This window comes from Barbatula barbatula (genome assembly GCF_947034865.1).
Source record: "Barbatula barbatula genome assembly, chromosome: 5".
Classification (NCBI taxonomy): domain Eukaryota; kingdom Metazoa; phylum Chordata; class Actinopteri; order Cypriniformes; family Nemacheilidae; genus Barbatula; species Barbatula barbatula.
In genome coordinates, this window is record NC_136769.1 from 23,373,674 (window position 1) to 23,385,886 (window position 12,213).

At 41.2% G+C, this 12,213-nt stretch overlaps 1 protein-coding gene across 2 annotated transcripts in view; it reads right to left on the reverse strand.

The window, feature by feature from the left end:
• bahcc1a (BAH domain and coiled-coil containing 1a) overlaps positions 1-12,213 on the reverse strand; it is a 65,899-nt gene that overhangs the window by 10,442 nt on the left and 43,244 nt on the right. For both annotated transcript variants that reach the window (XM_079456905.1, XM_079456906.1), the window contains 13 exons: positions 11,229-11,455; positions 10,219-10,564; positions 8,626-9,498; positions 8,221-8,390; positions 7,921-8,057; positions 7,291-7,404; positions 3,482-3,596; positions 2,904-3,120; positions 2,377-2,571; positions 1,085-1,258; positions 656-897; positions 408-488; positions 101-233 (listed from right to left, as the gene is read on the reverse strand). In XM_079456905.1, coding sequence (XP_079313031.1) covers positions 101-233; positions 408-488; positions 656-897; positions 1,085-1,258; positions 2,377-2,571; positions 2,904-3,120; positions 3,482-3,596; positions 7,291-7,404; positions 7,921-8,057; positions 8,221-8,390; positions 8,626-9,498; positions 10,219-10,564; positions 11,229-11,455 — 3,024 coding nt within the window. The remainder of the gene's footprint in view (positions 1-100; positions 234-407; positions 489-655; positions 898-1,084; positions 1,259-2,376; positions 2,572-2,903; positions 3,121-3,481; positions 3,597-7,290; positions 7,405-7,920; positions 8,058-8,220; positions 8,391-8,625; positions 9,499-10,218; positions 10,565-11,228; positions 11,456-12,213) is intronic.

The window sequence follows — 12,213 nt, forward strand, 5'->3', positions numbered from 1 at the left end:
CTTCAATAGTTTATTGTCAAATAAAGCAATAAGGGGATTTGATCTAATTTGAAAGGCATTGTTAAGCAAAACATTACATTACGTTGAAAACTCTTCTCACCTGGAGGAGTTCTGATGTTAGATGAAACCTTCCTCTCCTCATCCTCATCTGAGAAGCTGCTGTCCTCGCCCAGACGAAAACCCTCATCTGCCGCGAAGCTCTCCAACAAACGGCTGACCGCTCGACCTTTAGACTGGACCACAGATTACCACTTGAGAAACTCTTTACATTCTCTGTGTTCGTTCTCAAATCTCACATCTAAACGTCAGGGTGCCATCAATGCCTTTACATGAAAAGTGTTTACACCTTTCCCCACAAAAGAAAAGACAAATATTATTAGCTAAATGTTTTTAATGTGTCTTTGTACCTCTCTGAGTCTGGTTCTCCTAGTACTGCTGTTATCATCAGTGTCTGGAGACTGAGCCCTGGTTGACCAGTAACTTCTCCTCTACGGTAACAAAGAAAGACAATTGACTGGCTGTAGCATCCTTACTTATTTCGAAGCAATGCGGTCCTTATATCCTAACTCAATACTTCATACGGATTAAAATATTAAACTTAAATAAAGCATAAGATTTATTTTCTGACTGTGGTAACAATATGTGAAAATCTTACCGTGGGTCTCAGCATGGAGCTTCTACGTGTGGCTCTCTTTAGCCTCTCGCTGTTGCTGCCGGGAAATGGCATATTCTTCCTGTAATGAGCTGAGATCCCAGGCCAGCGCTTGTCCTGGAGTCTGGGCCTGCCTGGCCGTCTTCTGACGCCTGGAGGTTTGGACATAGTGATGGGGACGGATCTACAGGGTGCCCGTCGCTTTACCTTCACGTCCCCTTCTGTTACAGAGTGAATCTGAGACCCTACACAGTTTCAACATAGAGAAAAAAACACTTGTCAAACCCTCCATAATCCAGGCAACCTTGTTGATATCTGCGCCGCATCAGGCAAATCATTACTGCTACTCTTTTTAGGCTTATTCCAATGACACAGAAATAAAGAGAAATAAACAGCACTATCAATTGATGTAATTCCTTATAGGTAAATCACCGTAAAGCTCCTGTCGTTCCCTCTTAATCTTTGCCTTTTGATTGGCTTCCAGTTTGACGACAGAGAAAGGGGAGGGACCTGTAATAGCTGAGCTGAACGACAGGTTCTTGAACGCTGGAGCTTTGATGTCTTGACCTTCCTCACCGCCACAACTGGCCTCCTCTTCGTCTTCCTCTGTATCATGAAAAGAACATTTCAAAATGGCTGTTCACATCTGACCACAATGATATATAAATATGCTGGATTCACTACAAAGAAACAACATCTTGAAATCATTTGAATATCTTTTTATGTTCAAACATTTGTACTCCACATTAAATAATAAGTTATTGTGATGTATTTTGAGTCTTTCTGTTGTTTGGTTTGTTTGTGTACATTGTGGAGATTTTACATAGACATTTTATTCTGTAGAAAATGTTTGAACATATACGCTACCTATAAACCTAACCATCACAGAAACTGGTGCATTTTTACATTTTCGAATTAACATCGGCTTGAAATGTTATCGTAGATGTTTAAGACTTTTATTATCATTGCTGTGATATGTGTTTCCCACGATGTATAGAAACCTGTACGTAGTATAAACCTCAGATAGCACGCTCATGAACCCAGCAAGTTCCAATCATATTTCCCAACTGTAATGTAACTTAAGGCATGAATAAGATACACGCACATTATTCAAGATTTTCTGAAGCGTTTAGAAAAAAGTTCATAAGACGTAAAATAGTTGTTTAGTATTTCTTTATGGTGAATAAAATTTATCTTTTTCATGCCAAACTTGTCCTATAAATATGAAGATAAAACAAAATGAACAGGGTGTCTCTTGATTTTGTTGAGAGGGTAGCTGCGCATTATGTGCTATGGGCTGAAGATAGACATATAGACTCGTTCGGCGCCTTGTCTATCAGATCCTTCGGAGGCGCAGTCCTTCATTGTTGTTTCAGATTTCTGTCCCCGCTTGTTATGTCATAATCACGTCACTACTAGAGCAGGCTCCTGATTGGTTAAAGTTCAGATTTTTCAACTCGTACCGCAAGTGCGTCTATATCGCGTCTTTGCATTGACTTAACATGTAAATCACTTGTGCTTAATGCTTCATTCACGCTTGGTGTGAACACACAGTTAAGCTTATAAAAATAGATACCGAACGGTTATGTATTTGTTTTATTAAATCCAAGAGATGAACTGTGACAGGAAGAAGCACACAGACACCAACGAAGATGATTCAAAACGTTGAGTAATTGTGATACACGAGTAACATCACAAAGCGTTTGTTTACATGAGACACTCACCTTGCTCAGAGGACTCGCTCTCTGGGGGGGACGTCTCCCTGTCCTCATCCACCTCCTGTCTCCTACCCTGCGGGGTCCTGCCCCCTGAATGCTGCGAACAAGCTGCGGTTCCAGCACTTTTCTTCCGTCCCCTTTTAATCGCTGCTGGTGCGTGCCTCTTCCAGCTCTCCTGGGGCCCACTGTCCCCACTGGTGCCTAAAGAAGAGCAATACACAATCGTTTGCATGCCAACTGCATACACACTAAAAGACAAATTAACTTAAGCACATAATCATTTCAGCAAAAGTTCAGCATTGACAGCATTCAGTTTACAGAACATGATTCCAATGGATGATATGCAATAGATGTGTGAAAGAGACACATCATTAGACTAGCAAGAAATACAAAAATAAATACTTATAAGTCTCAAAATTTTGAACAGAAGAAAGGAAGAAGCTTGCCACATGACAAATATTCTTCTGATTTGATGTCGGGGCTCATATAAGCCCTTGTGATGATTGTAGTATGCAGGTTCTGATGGGTGTTACCTGTGTCACTCAAGCTCTCAGATTCATTGGCGGTGCTGGGTTGTCTGGAGTCGGGTTTGGAGGGACTCTGGATGGTGTACAGGCTCTTAGACACAGAGGAAGACCCTCTGTCCTGTGACAAAGCTCCAGATAAGGGTCGTCCACCTGGTACCTTCTGCTTGAACTGTGTAATGTGTTGGTCATGGAGACTGTTTTTCCGGCAACACTGTGACTTCATCTAAAAGACACAACAAATAGATGTCAATTTGAAGATTTTTCAGGACCTCCAGCTTCTGAATGTGGCCATCCAGCTCCAAAATAGCAAATAAAAAAACATGAATGTAACATAAAATGTACATGAATTGGGCACTATATACAAAAGCTTTGTTTAAAATTTTCAGTGATGATCTTCATTCCCGTATGAGAGCTGCATTGAAGGTTTAAGAGAATAACGTTTATTGTTCACACAAATCAACCAAATAACTTCAAATTACCAAGAGCAAAAAAACGTATGATTTATAAAACTTTTACGGCTCTTCATTTAAGAGCTTCAGAGCACCTGGTCACCATGACTAATTATCATCATCAGAGACACAAACCTGTGTGGAACTCAGACGGCCGAACTCTTGACTGGACAATTTTTTCTTCTTCTTCTGAGGGTCTCCACAGCCCAGGTGGTCCTCTGCCAGTGGACTTGATGCCGTTCCCACCAATCTGCCAATCAAACAACAGCACAAACAGGAAGCATCACTTAGTGATTCTGGATCCCAGTGAATCCTATCTTTTGATTCTGTTCAGATGTGTTAAGCCACTGAATGATTCACTCAACATATTTGTTCAATGAGAATTCAGAATGAATGACGAACCATCGAGCAGATCTATCATTTTCCTACATCTTCAGAGTAAGAATATGAATGCTTCATGCACCTTGAAGATTCATGTAAAAACATTCACATTCATGTAAAATAAGAGATGGGAGAGAGGACGAGGCTCAGCCGCGTCTCAGCGAGCTCAGATTGCTGACTCCTCTTCTTCTGATGAGTATCGGGAAAAATCATAAGGCAAGAAAAAACACACGGTCTCCACACCTCTCGCTTGAGGAACCGCGATCAGACAGCCGTCCTGCCACGGTCCGAGCGTGAACTACCAGGGGAGATTCCTGCTACAAAATAAGGGCAGAGCAAGCCACTGAGGGCGCTATGTTTGTGTTTGAGGCTTTTGTTCTGGGTAAATGTCAGAGCTCTTGCAGCTGTATTTCCATATCAGTGCGTCCGCGTGTTCCCCTTTCGGCTGTGAACACAGCCTGTGAGAGAATGCCCTTGAATTTCCCTGGAAACCTGCCCGACAGACCGCACGAACACAAGATGGGCGGCATTTAGACAAAAGATTACCTTCCATACTCCAGCACAGAGCTGAGCGCTAGTGTGCCGACGGTCACATGTGCTTGAAGGGCTTTGTTTAATCTGTGGTAGACATTTCACCAGAGGAAGCCTCACTGAGATTTGCGCTTATGTGCTCCTGCTTAACTCATGTTACAGCTCAGAGTTGCTCTTTCATAGCTCAGGGAACTTAAATGAGGTCTCAGTTCTGTTTCAATTATCAACTTTGTTTTAGGTGTTTCTCTTATATTTAATATGCCTGAAAGGTTTAGACGCTTCCGCCACTTGCTCTTCGTGTGTTCTCAATGACAGTCTTGAAGAAACTATTGAGATGTATAAAAATCAGACTGGCTGTGTTTTATCTGAAATGCCAGTGGATGTGTGTGTGTGGACATGTTAATGTGCACGTGATTGACAGACAAGGGGACATAGGGCACAATGAAGTGTGCGTACGGTCCCCGTGAGGCAGACCCCACCGAGGAACGAACTGACAAACACAACGTGACACCGCCCCTCCCCGCGCTGAACGCTCAAGGCATCTAATTAAACGGAATTCTGTCTCTCTCACACACACGCAGATGTAAACACACACTCTCACTGGGCTTCTATAACCGCAAGGAATAATAAGCCCACAGTGTCAAACACACACATTCAGACAAGATGTGAGTTGTTACCTACTGACCCACTGCCCTCAATCAAATGGAAAGCAGCAAGTGACAAATCGACGTCTTGCATTGCATCTCTAGCTCCAGAAGAAACACTGAACAAGTAAATTCATCTGTTAACCTGCAGTGCCACTCTGTGATACCCACGAGTACAACATAAAGTGGTGACAACATGCACATATCATAAAACAAATGACAAGCACTAGCTTGAAAACTACAGTGTGATTTTAAAAATGTCACAAAAATTCAGATTTTGATTACATTTCCACGTTACAGATCAGGTTCGGTGATGATTATCTTAGTACTTGAACAAGAATTACTTCCTTGCCTTACCTCGATTTACAAAGGTAAGGTTATCATGATTTATCAACGTGAAATTGGTAGTGTTAACGTTACTGTTTAGCATGTTGACAAAATGTTTACTGTATATGCTCTCCTTCTTTTAAGTCGCTTCTGATAAAAGCGTCTACCAAATGAATAAATGTAAACATAGTGGGTACAATTTCATGGAAAATGTCAGTGTGATGTCATTTGACTTCAACACACGCAAGGATAATAATGTAAACTAACCTGCAATTTTATTCTGATAACAATTCCAAACCTTAATAAATGTAAAAAAGGTGTTTCGTAACATCTTAAAGGAGCAATGTGGAGTTTGGTGTGGCATCTAGTGGTAAGGTTATGTGAGGAAACCAAGGACTTACTCCACCCCTCCATTTAGAAGCAATACAGCGGCTGCACAGAACTATGATAAGCTCACGATTTCCAACAGTCTTGGCACAGAACTGTCAAGCTTATATTAGCAAAATACAGCACAAATCATCTCTGGCAGCATCCTAGCGCAAATACCTCTCATAAGTGACTGACCTGGAATGCTCTCGATAGGCAACAGAAAATAACACCACTTACATGAAGCACACATGTGACTCGCCTTATTATAGAGTTTGACATAAGCATGCTATTGGACTAAACCCATAATACTGTACTAAGCGTAAGTCAGACAAGAGACAGCATAAACAGTCATGGTATTCTTTGAAATACTTAGTTAATTCACATACTCAAGAGTATTCAGATCTAAATACCATATTACAATATTTATTACCATAGCATACATCAAATGGACTCCGATGTTGTCAGAATTCGGGATATCAGTTTTCCGGTTTTAATTTTTAAAATGACTTAACACCTAAACAACGACTGGGAGAAACCACATTATTAAAAGATATCAAACATCAGCAGTTTGCGCTGCCTTGAGCTGAAATCTCTTCTAACAGACTTCTATGGAGTAGAAAACGTGTAACGTGATTTATCCAATCAGTGGAATAATGGCTCGTTCTTTAGACAACAGCTAATGTTAGTGTTTATTACAAATACATTTTGACAGAAATGTGGCATTCCACCATCATTGTTTAGGTATGTTAAGACGTTTAAAAAAATCAGAAACTGATATCCCGACCTCTGACAACATCGGAAGTTCGTCAATATGCTTTGTGCACAGAGGCCATTCGTAAAGCTATCTGATGACATCACCGTACTACACTATATAATACCACAACATTTATTTTACAAAAATTAAAGCTGTTAGCAATCACTACAATTACCATGGTACAGTACTGGTAAATTGTGGATTGCAGTTATAGTTATGTAATTAAATATTTATTACATGCTGTTCTTTACTGCTCTTCATCTTTCATTGTTATTATAAACACTACATTCAAGATAGGAGGCAGAAAGCAGATACTTACTATCTTGTTCACACACACAAGGACACACACATGCACAAGCACGCCCACACACACACACCGATTCATTGATTTGGGTGTGTTAATGTGACCTCGCCTTGTTCTGGCCTGCACTGACCCCAGTGCTAAACGACAGGAATCTCTTACATTCCTGGCAATGAAATAGATTAAAGGGAGAATTCACAGCACTCTGATAACATCCACCGCCTGCTGAACCCCTCAGGCCATTCACATCAGCTATTAGCACATTCACAAACACACAATTGTATTGACAGACATGACCACACAAAGTATACTTCCACAGATTTAACATACTGTTCTAGTTCACACACTCACCATGGTGAAAAACAGGGAACAGGGATTGTCTGCAGAAGATGCACAGATTTGGCTGCCCGTGATGTGCAACCACATGCATGTAATGCAATTCAGACTCAGTATTGATGGGTAAAGATAAGGTGTAACTGGACTTCCTCACTGAGGTCAAAAGAGTTCCTCTATTTCCTGTTTATGGTTTGAGGAGTCATCGGCTGGGTTATGTTGATATAAAAAGCGTATCTAATGTGTGTACTTTGTCTGTGAGAGAGAAACAGGTCAGAAAGAATGAAGGACAGAATTGACTTACTTGACTTTTTTCTGAGGTTCTGTGAGGATCCCAGCGCCAAGGCCAGGGGCTGATTTTCGTTTGCGTGGTCTACCGGGGCCTCGACGGGCGGGACTACGAGGATTCTCTTCTTTTCTGAAAGAAGGGATACAGCAGTAGTCAGCAAATAAATATAAAACATATTCATTTGGTAAGTCTTCAGAATGACACTAAATTAATGTTCAATAAAATATATGACATGCTCATAGTGTTCATAGTGACACTGTCAAACATAATAAATGGCAAAATAACTGTTAAAACAAAGTAAATACTATCATAAAATACTATTTGTCATTGAAATGTAATTGAAATACCCCCACTGAAGCTTGCTGCATCACATTTGAGTACTTCATTCATGTAAGTCTGGACATGAATGCAGACCACATGTGAGATTCAGCATCAGATGATCATTATCAGTGAAAATGTTAAATTTTCGTTTGGGACCATATGAAGGTAAACTAATATTAACTGACCTGTTAAAGTTCAACTTTATAAGTGAATTGGAAGGAATTTGAATATTGTGACAAAGAAGCCTTGCATGTTGAGTTCTGAATAAAGGGTTAGGCTCCTTTATAGTGATAGTGAACATGTAATCACTAAACTGGTTCTTACTGGTGATCATGCTTCCTCTGGAGTTTGGCCAGTTCCTTCTGTTTCTCTTTGTATTGCTGTTGCAGCTCTGCTAGCCTCATCCGCATCGCCAACTCCTGCCCATCCATACTCTCCATAGTACCTTTCACTGGACACACCTTGAGCAACCAAACAAAACTTAGGTCAGTGGTTCCAGTCCTGGATAAAAATGTCCAGCTCTGACTTAACACATTCCTTCTAAATACCAATCAATAGACATAAAAAGCAATATATAGACATAACTTCCTGCTGGAATTTATTGGAAAAGCAAACAAGTGATACCGGCTCATGTCGAGGTGTCCAGCTGAATTTTCTGCGCAAGTTGAGAGTTCTACGGGCAGGATATTGCTTCTCCACATCTGCAGTGCTGTTCTCTACTGAGCTTAATTCAAGGGCACGAGCTGTTGCCAAAGTAGCAAGACTGTGTAGATCAAAAATCCATTGCTCCTCTCCTTTAATGCCATAAAAAACATAAAAGGTGTTATGACAAATTGTGGAAGTCTGCTACTAAACTCAGAGCCCAGCTCTGAGCCTAGCTTGACAGAATACACAATTTTTACACAAAATGAGATTCTGCTGTGTGTATCGTTTCAAATTTATTTCAAGCATAATCCTTTAGGGCTTTTGTCAAGGGTTAGAGGGTGAAAGAGGTACAATTAAACATTTAAATAATTAACTTTTTCAAACCTTGAGTTTTACCACAGCTTTGTTGGTACTGTTGCAGCTCAAGATCAGCTAGCTCGCTAAGCAATTCCATGCCATGACAGGAAGAGTTGAGTGGGACATTGCATTTGTGGTGCAAGAAAGAGGAGGGTGGAGATGGAGGGGGACAATCTCCACAGAAGGCTGCCGCAATCAGAAGCTCTAAACTCCAGTAGCTTGACACAAGGCTCTGGGAGCACGCATCCGGCAAAGCAGCTGGAGACGCAACCTTCACACAGCTGTTCTGTTGTTTTTCCTCTCCTGTTACTGCAATGTCTGATTGGTTGTTGGTGTCTGGCAATTGGTTAGGTGTACAATCTGAAACACAAGGTTCTTCCACTAATGACGCACCCTGGTCCTCCAGTGTCTCAGTATTTTTCCTTTCTTTGGTAGGTATGTCTTTATCCACGTCTTCCTCAAAGGTAACAGTCAAATCATTTGGGTGGATCTTCTCTTCAGATGAAAGGATTAGTCCTTCTCCTACTTCACAGATCGAAGCTTCAACAGTTGTGCAAAGGTGCAGTTCAGCCTGTTCCTCATTCTGTTTGGCTTCCAAAGGTTCAAAGCAACCCATAGCCATGAGTCCTTTCACATCTCCCCCTTGTGCAAATTCTGGTTGATTCTCAATAAGAATAGCAGTGTCTTTTTCCACTTTTGAATCTTGTGGCCCTTGAAGCCTCACCACTGCATGACATTCCAGGCTGTCTCCTAAGCCAGAGAGAGCTCGAGGGGCATGCTTAACAGGGTCGATTTGAACAGCTTCCAGATCAGCAGGCCCTGTCAACTGTACGTCTTGAGTGGTGGCCCCATTCCTGTAGCCCATGCCAATTTCCGGATAGGTGTATCCAGGAGGCAGATCTATGACGGGGAACAAAAAAACAAAGCTCAGTTGTCTCAAGTACAAAGCCAATAAAAAATCAGCATGTAATATTAATTCTGAAGTGGTTTTACACTTTGACATCCTTTTTTAGGGTGAACCATTGAATGAGCTTTGCGCCGCCAGCCTGAGCAAGAACACAATTCATTCCACATGACAGCAATGCTATGCCTTGATCTTAGTTCGACTTTCGGAAATGCAGCTGTTAGGGGGTAATACGGAGGTAAAACAGGGCTCTATTTCTGGCACTGCTATATCCTCTGGCATGCAATAACAGTTAGTGAGGTGTTAATGAGGATAAAGAGGGTGTAGGCAGGGGTGGGTTTGATCTGGCCAGGGTGTTTCTCCATCATTACCTATGTGATGGAGCTGGGGAGCTGAGCTGGCAGCCACTTTTTGCATCTATCAGCAGCTTAGTCAATCGTGCTCTTGCCTATACAGCCGCCCACACGAAGCCACAAAGTCTAAAAACAGACTGATTGTTTCTGCATGAGGGGCTCAGCACAAACAACAGTCAACATGTGGCGTATGTGTTTTTGAGACTTGTTAGACATGCAAGCAGCTAGGCACTTTCACGATAGTCCAGCCACAGAAATTCCAGATTACCTCTTTACAAGACACAACTTAGACAAAGCTATTTGTCAACAATTGAAGGTATTTCACCAAGTCACACTGTATGTTAGTGAGATACTGTTTCTTACCAGGCTCCATGGACTGAGGGTAGTCTTGTGGTGACTGCCCTTCGATCCTCTTGTCCTGATACTCTGTAACTGTGGGAAGAAGGGATGGTGACGGGCTGATGGCAGGAGAGCGGGGCGTAGCAGCAACCGGACTTGGTGCAGAGCAGGGGGTAGATGGTGTGCTTTTAGGGTGAGGGCGGATACAAGGAGACTGGCAGAATGGTGACAAGTGGGCAGTGGAACCCCGAGGAGGTGAGGAGGCCCTGTTGGATGAGCCATAACCATAGCACCTGGGAGGTTTGGGAGTCCTTGGGTCAGACAGAATGTCTTCTAGCTCCATACTGTGTTCTTCTGGTTTCTTCTGCACCTACGCATTGATGAATGGTGTAATGAAGAGGGTCCATAAAGAGAATTAAAGCATCATAATGAGATCTGAAAATTGTGAAGCATAGGGAACAGCTAGGGGCCTTTTTGATGATTCACCGCCTCTAAATGTTCTTTACTCCCTTGCACATAAAAATGGCTATATAGGTACACATTAAAGAGTACATCCTTTTCCTGTCTACATGGTCTCAAAGAGCACCACGTGTTATACACCTCTTTCTGGCTGTTCTCATTATAGCACTGACTATAAAGATAGCTGTAACGATCACTTTATTTGCTTCAATACCGTTAACGTTAAGTCTATTCTTAGCCTGCGCGCTGCAGTGTTCCCAGTCACTAAAATGCATGTAGATGACCTGCTGCTGATGCTTTGGTTTTCATATGTTTCAATGTCTTTTCTCCAAAAAATGACAGCAAAGGCTGGATGCTCTCTCTAAGGGTAGGGTCTTGTCCAGGATGTAAAGCATAAATTTTGCCAGCTTGCTCAGACCACTACAGTCTTTAATTCTGACATAAATTTGTGTCATGATCATCATACCTAAAATGTGAACGGCCCTTTTACATAGTATTTGCTCTGAAACAGTATACAAGGAGATGAAATAGTTTATATTTATATGGATGGTGGTGTATATTAGCATGTTTGTTACCTGACTATGACCAGCTCTATGCTGTAGCTCCACATTGTTTGCCCTATGTGATGCGGGTTGATGGTTTGAGTGTTGCTGATGCTGCATCTGCTGGTGTTGCTGAAGAGCATAAAGCTCCTGTTGTCGTAGAAACTGCGAGCGAGAATACACAGCAGGATGCTGCATATGGGAGTGGGCCCCTCTGGCCCTGTATACTGGAGGCCACAGACTTGACTGCTCCATGACATCTAGAGAGTTGGAGATGAGAGCGATGTGTTACTAATGTGATAATCTGAAAAGCCATGTTAGGGAACACAATTTTAATCCATGAGTCTCAAATACTGTACCAATCGTCACAAAGTCCACACTGTGAATTTAAAGGGGGGATTGGAGCTCCACCCACTGATCTATATAAATTACTGGATTGCACATAGAATGCTAAACCAATTGAGGATACCCGGAAGTGTCATCATCTATGACATCGGCTTCACTTACAGTCAGAATAATGATTAAAAATCCATTTTGCATGATTCGTTTTTAGTTTACATGTCAATAAACTAATTGGTGCTTCGGGGGTTATTTGCAATATTTATGTTTATTTTTGGCAGGATAGTGATGGACAGAAATTGTTAAGGTACATGTATTGCACAATGTTGTAATAATATATATATATATATATATATATATATATATATATATAGATATATATAGATATATATAGATAGATAGATAGATAGATAGATAGATAGATAGATAGATAGATAGATAGATAGATAGATAGATAGATAGATAGATAGATAGATAGATAGATAGATAGATAGATAGATAGATAGATAGATAGATAGATAGATAGATAGATAGATAGATAGATAGATAAAAATAATCTTTCGACTGAAAGCTAAATTACAAAATCCTTGCACTCGTAAACTGCGTAAAAAAGACATCCTGCTGAAACAGTGAAATGTAAATCAATTCCACTGGAAAAGCGCAGACTTGGAAACACAGA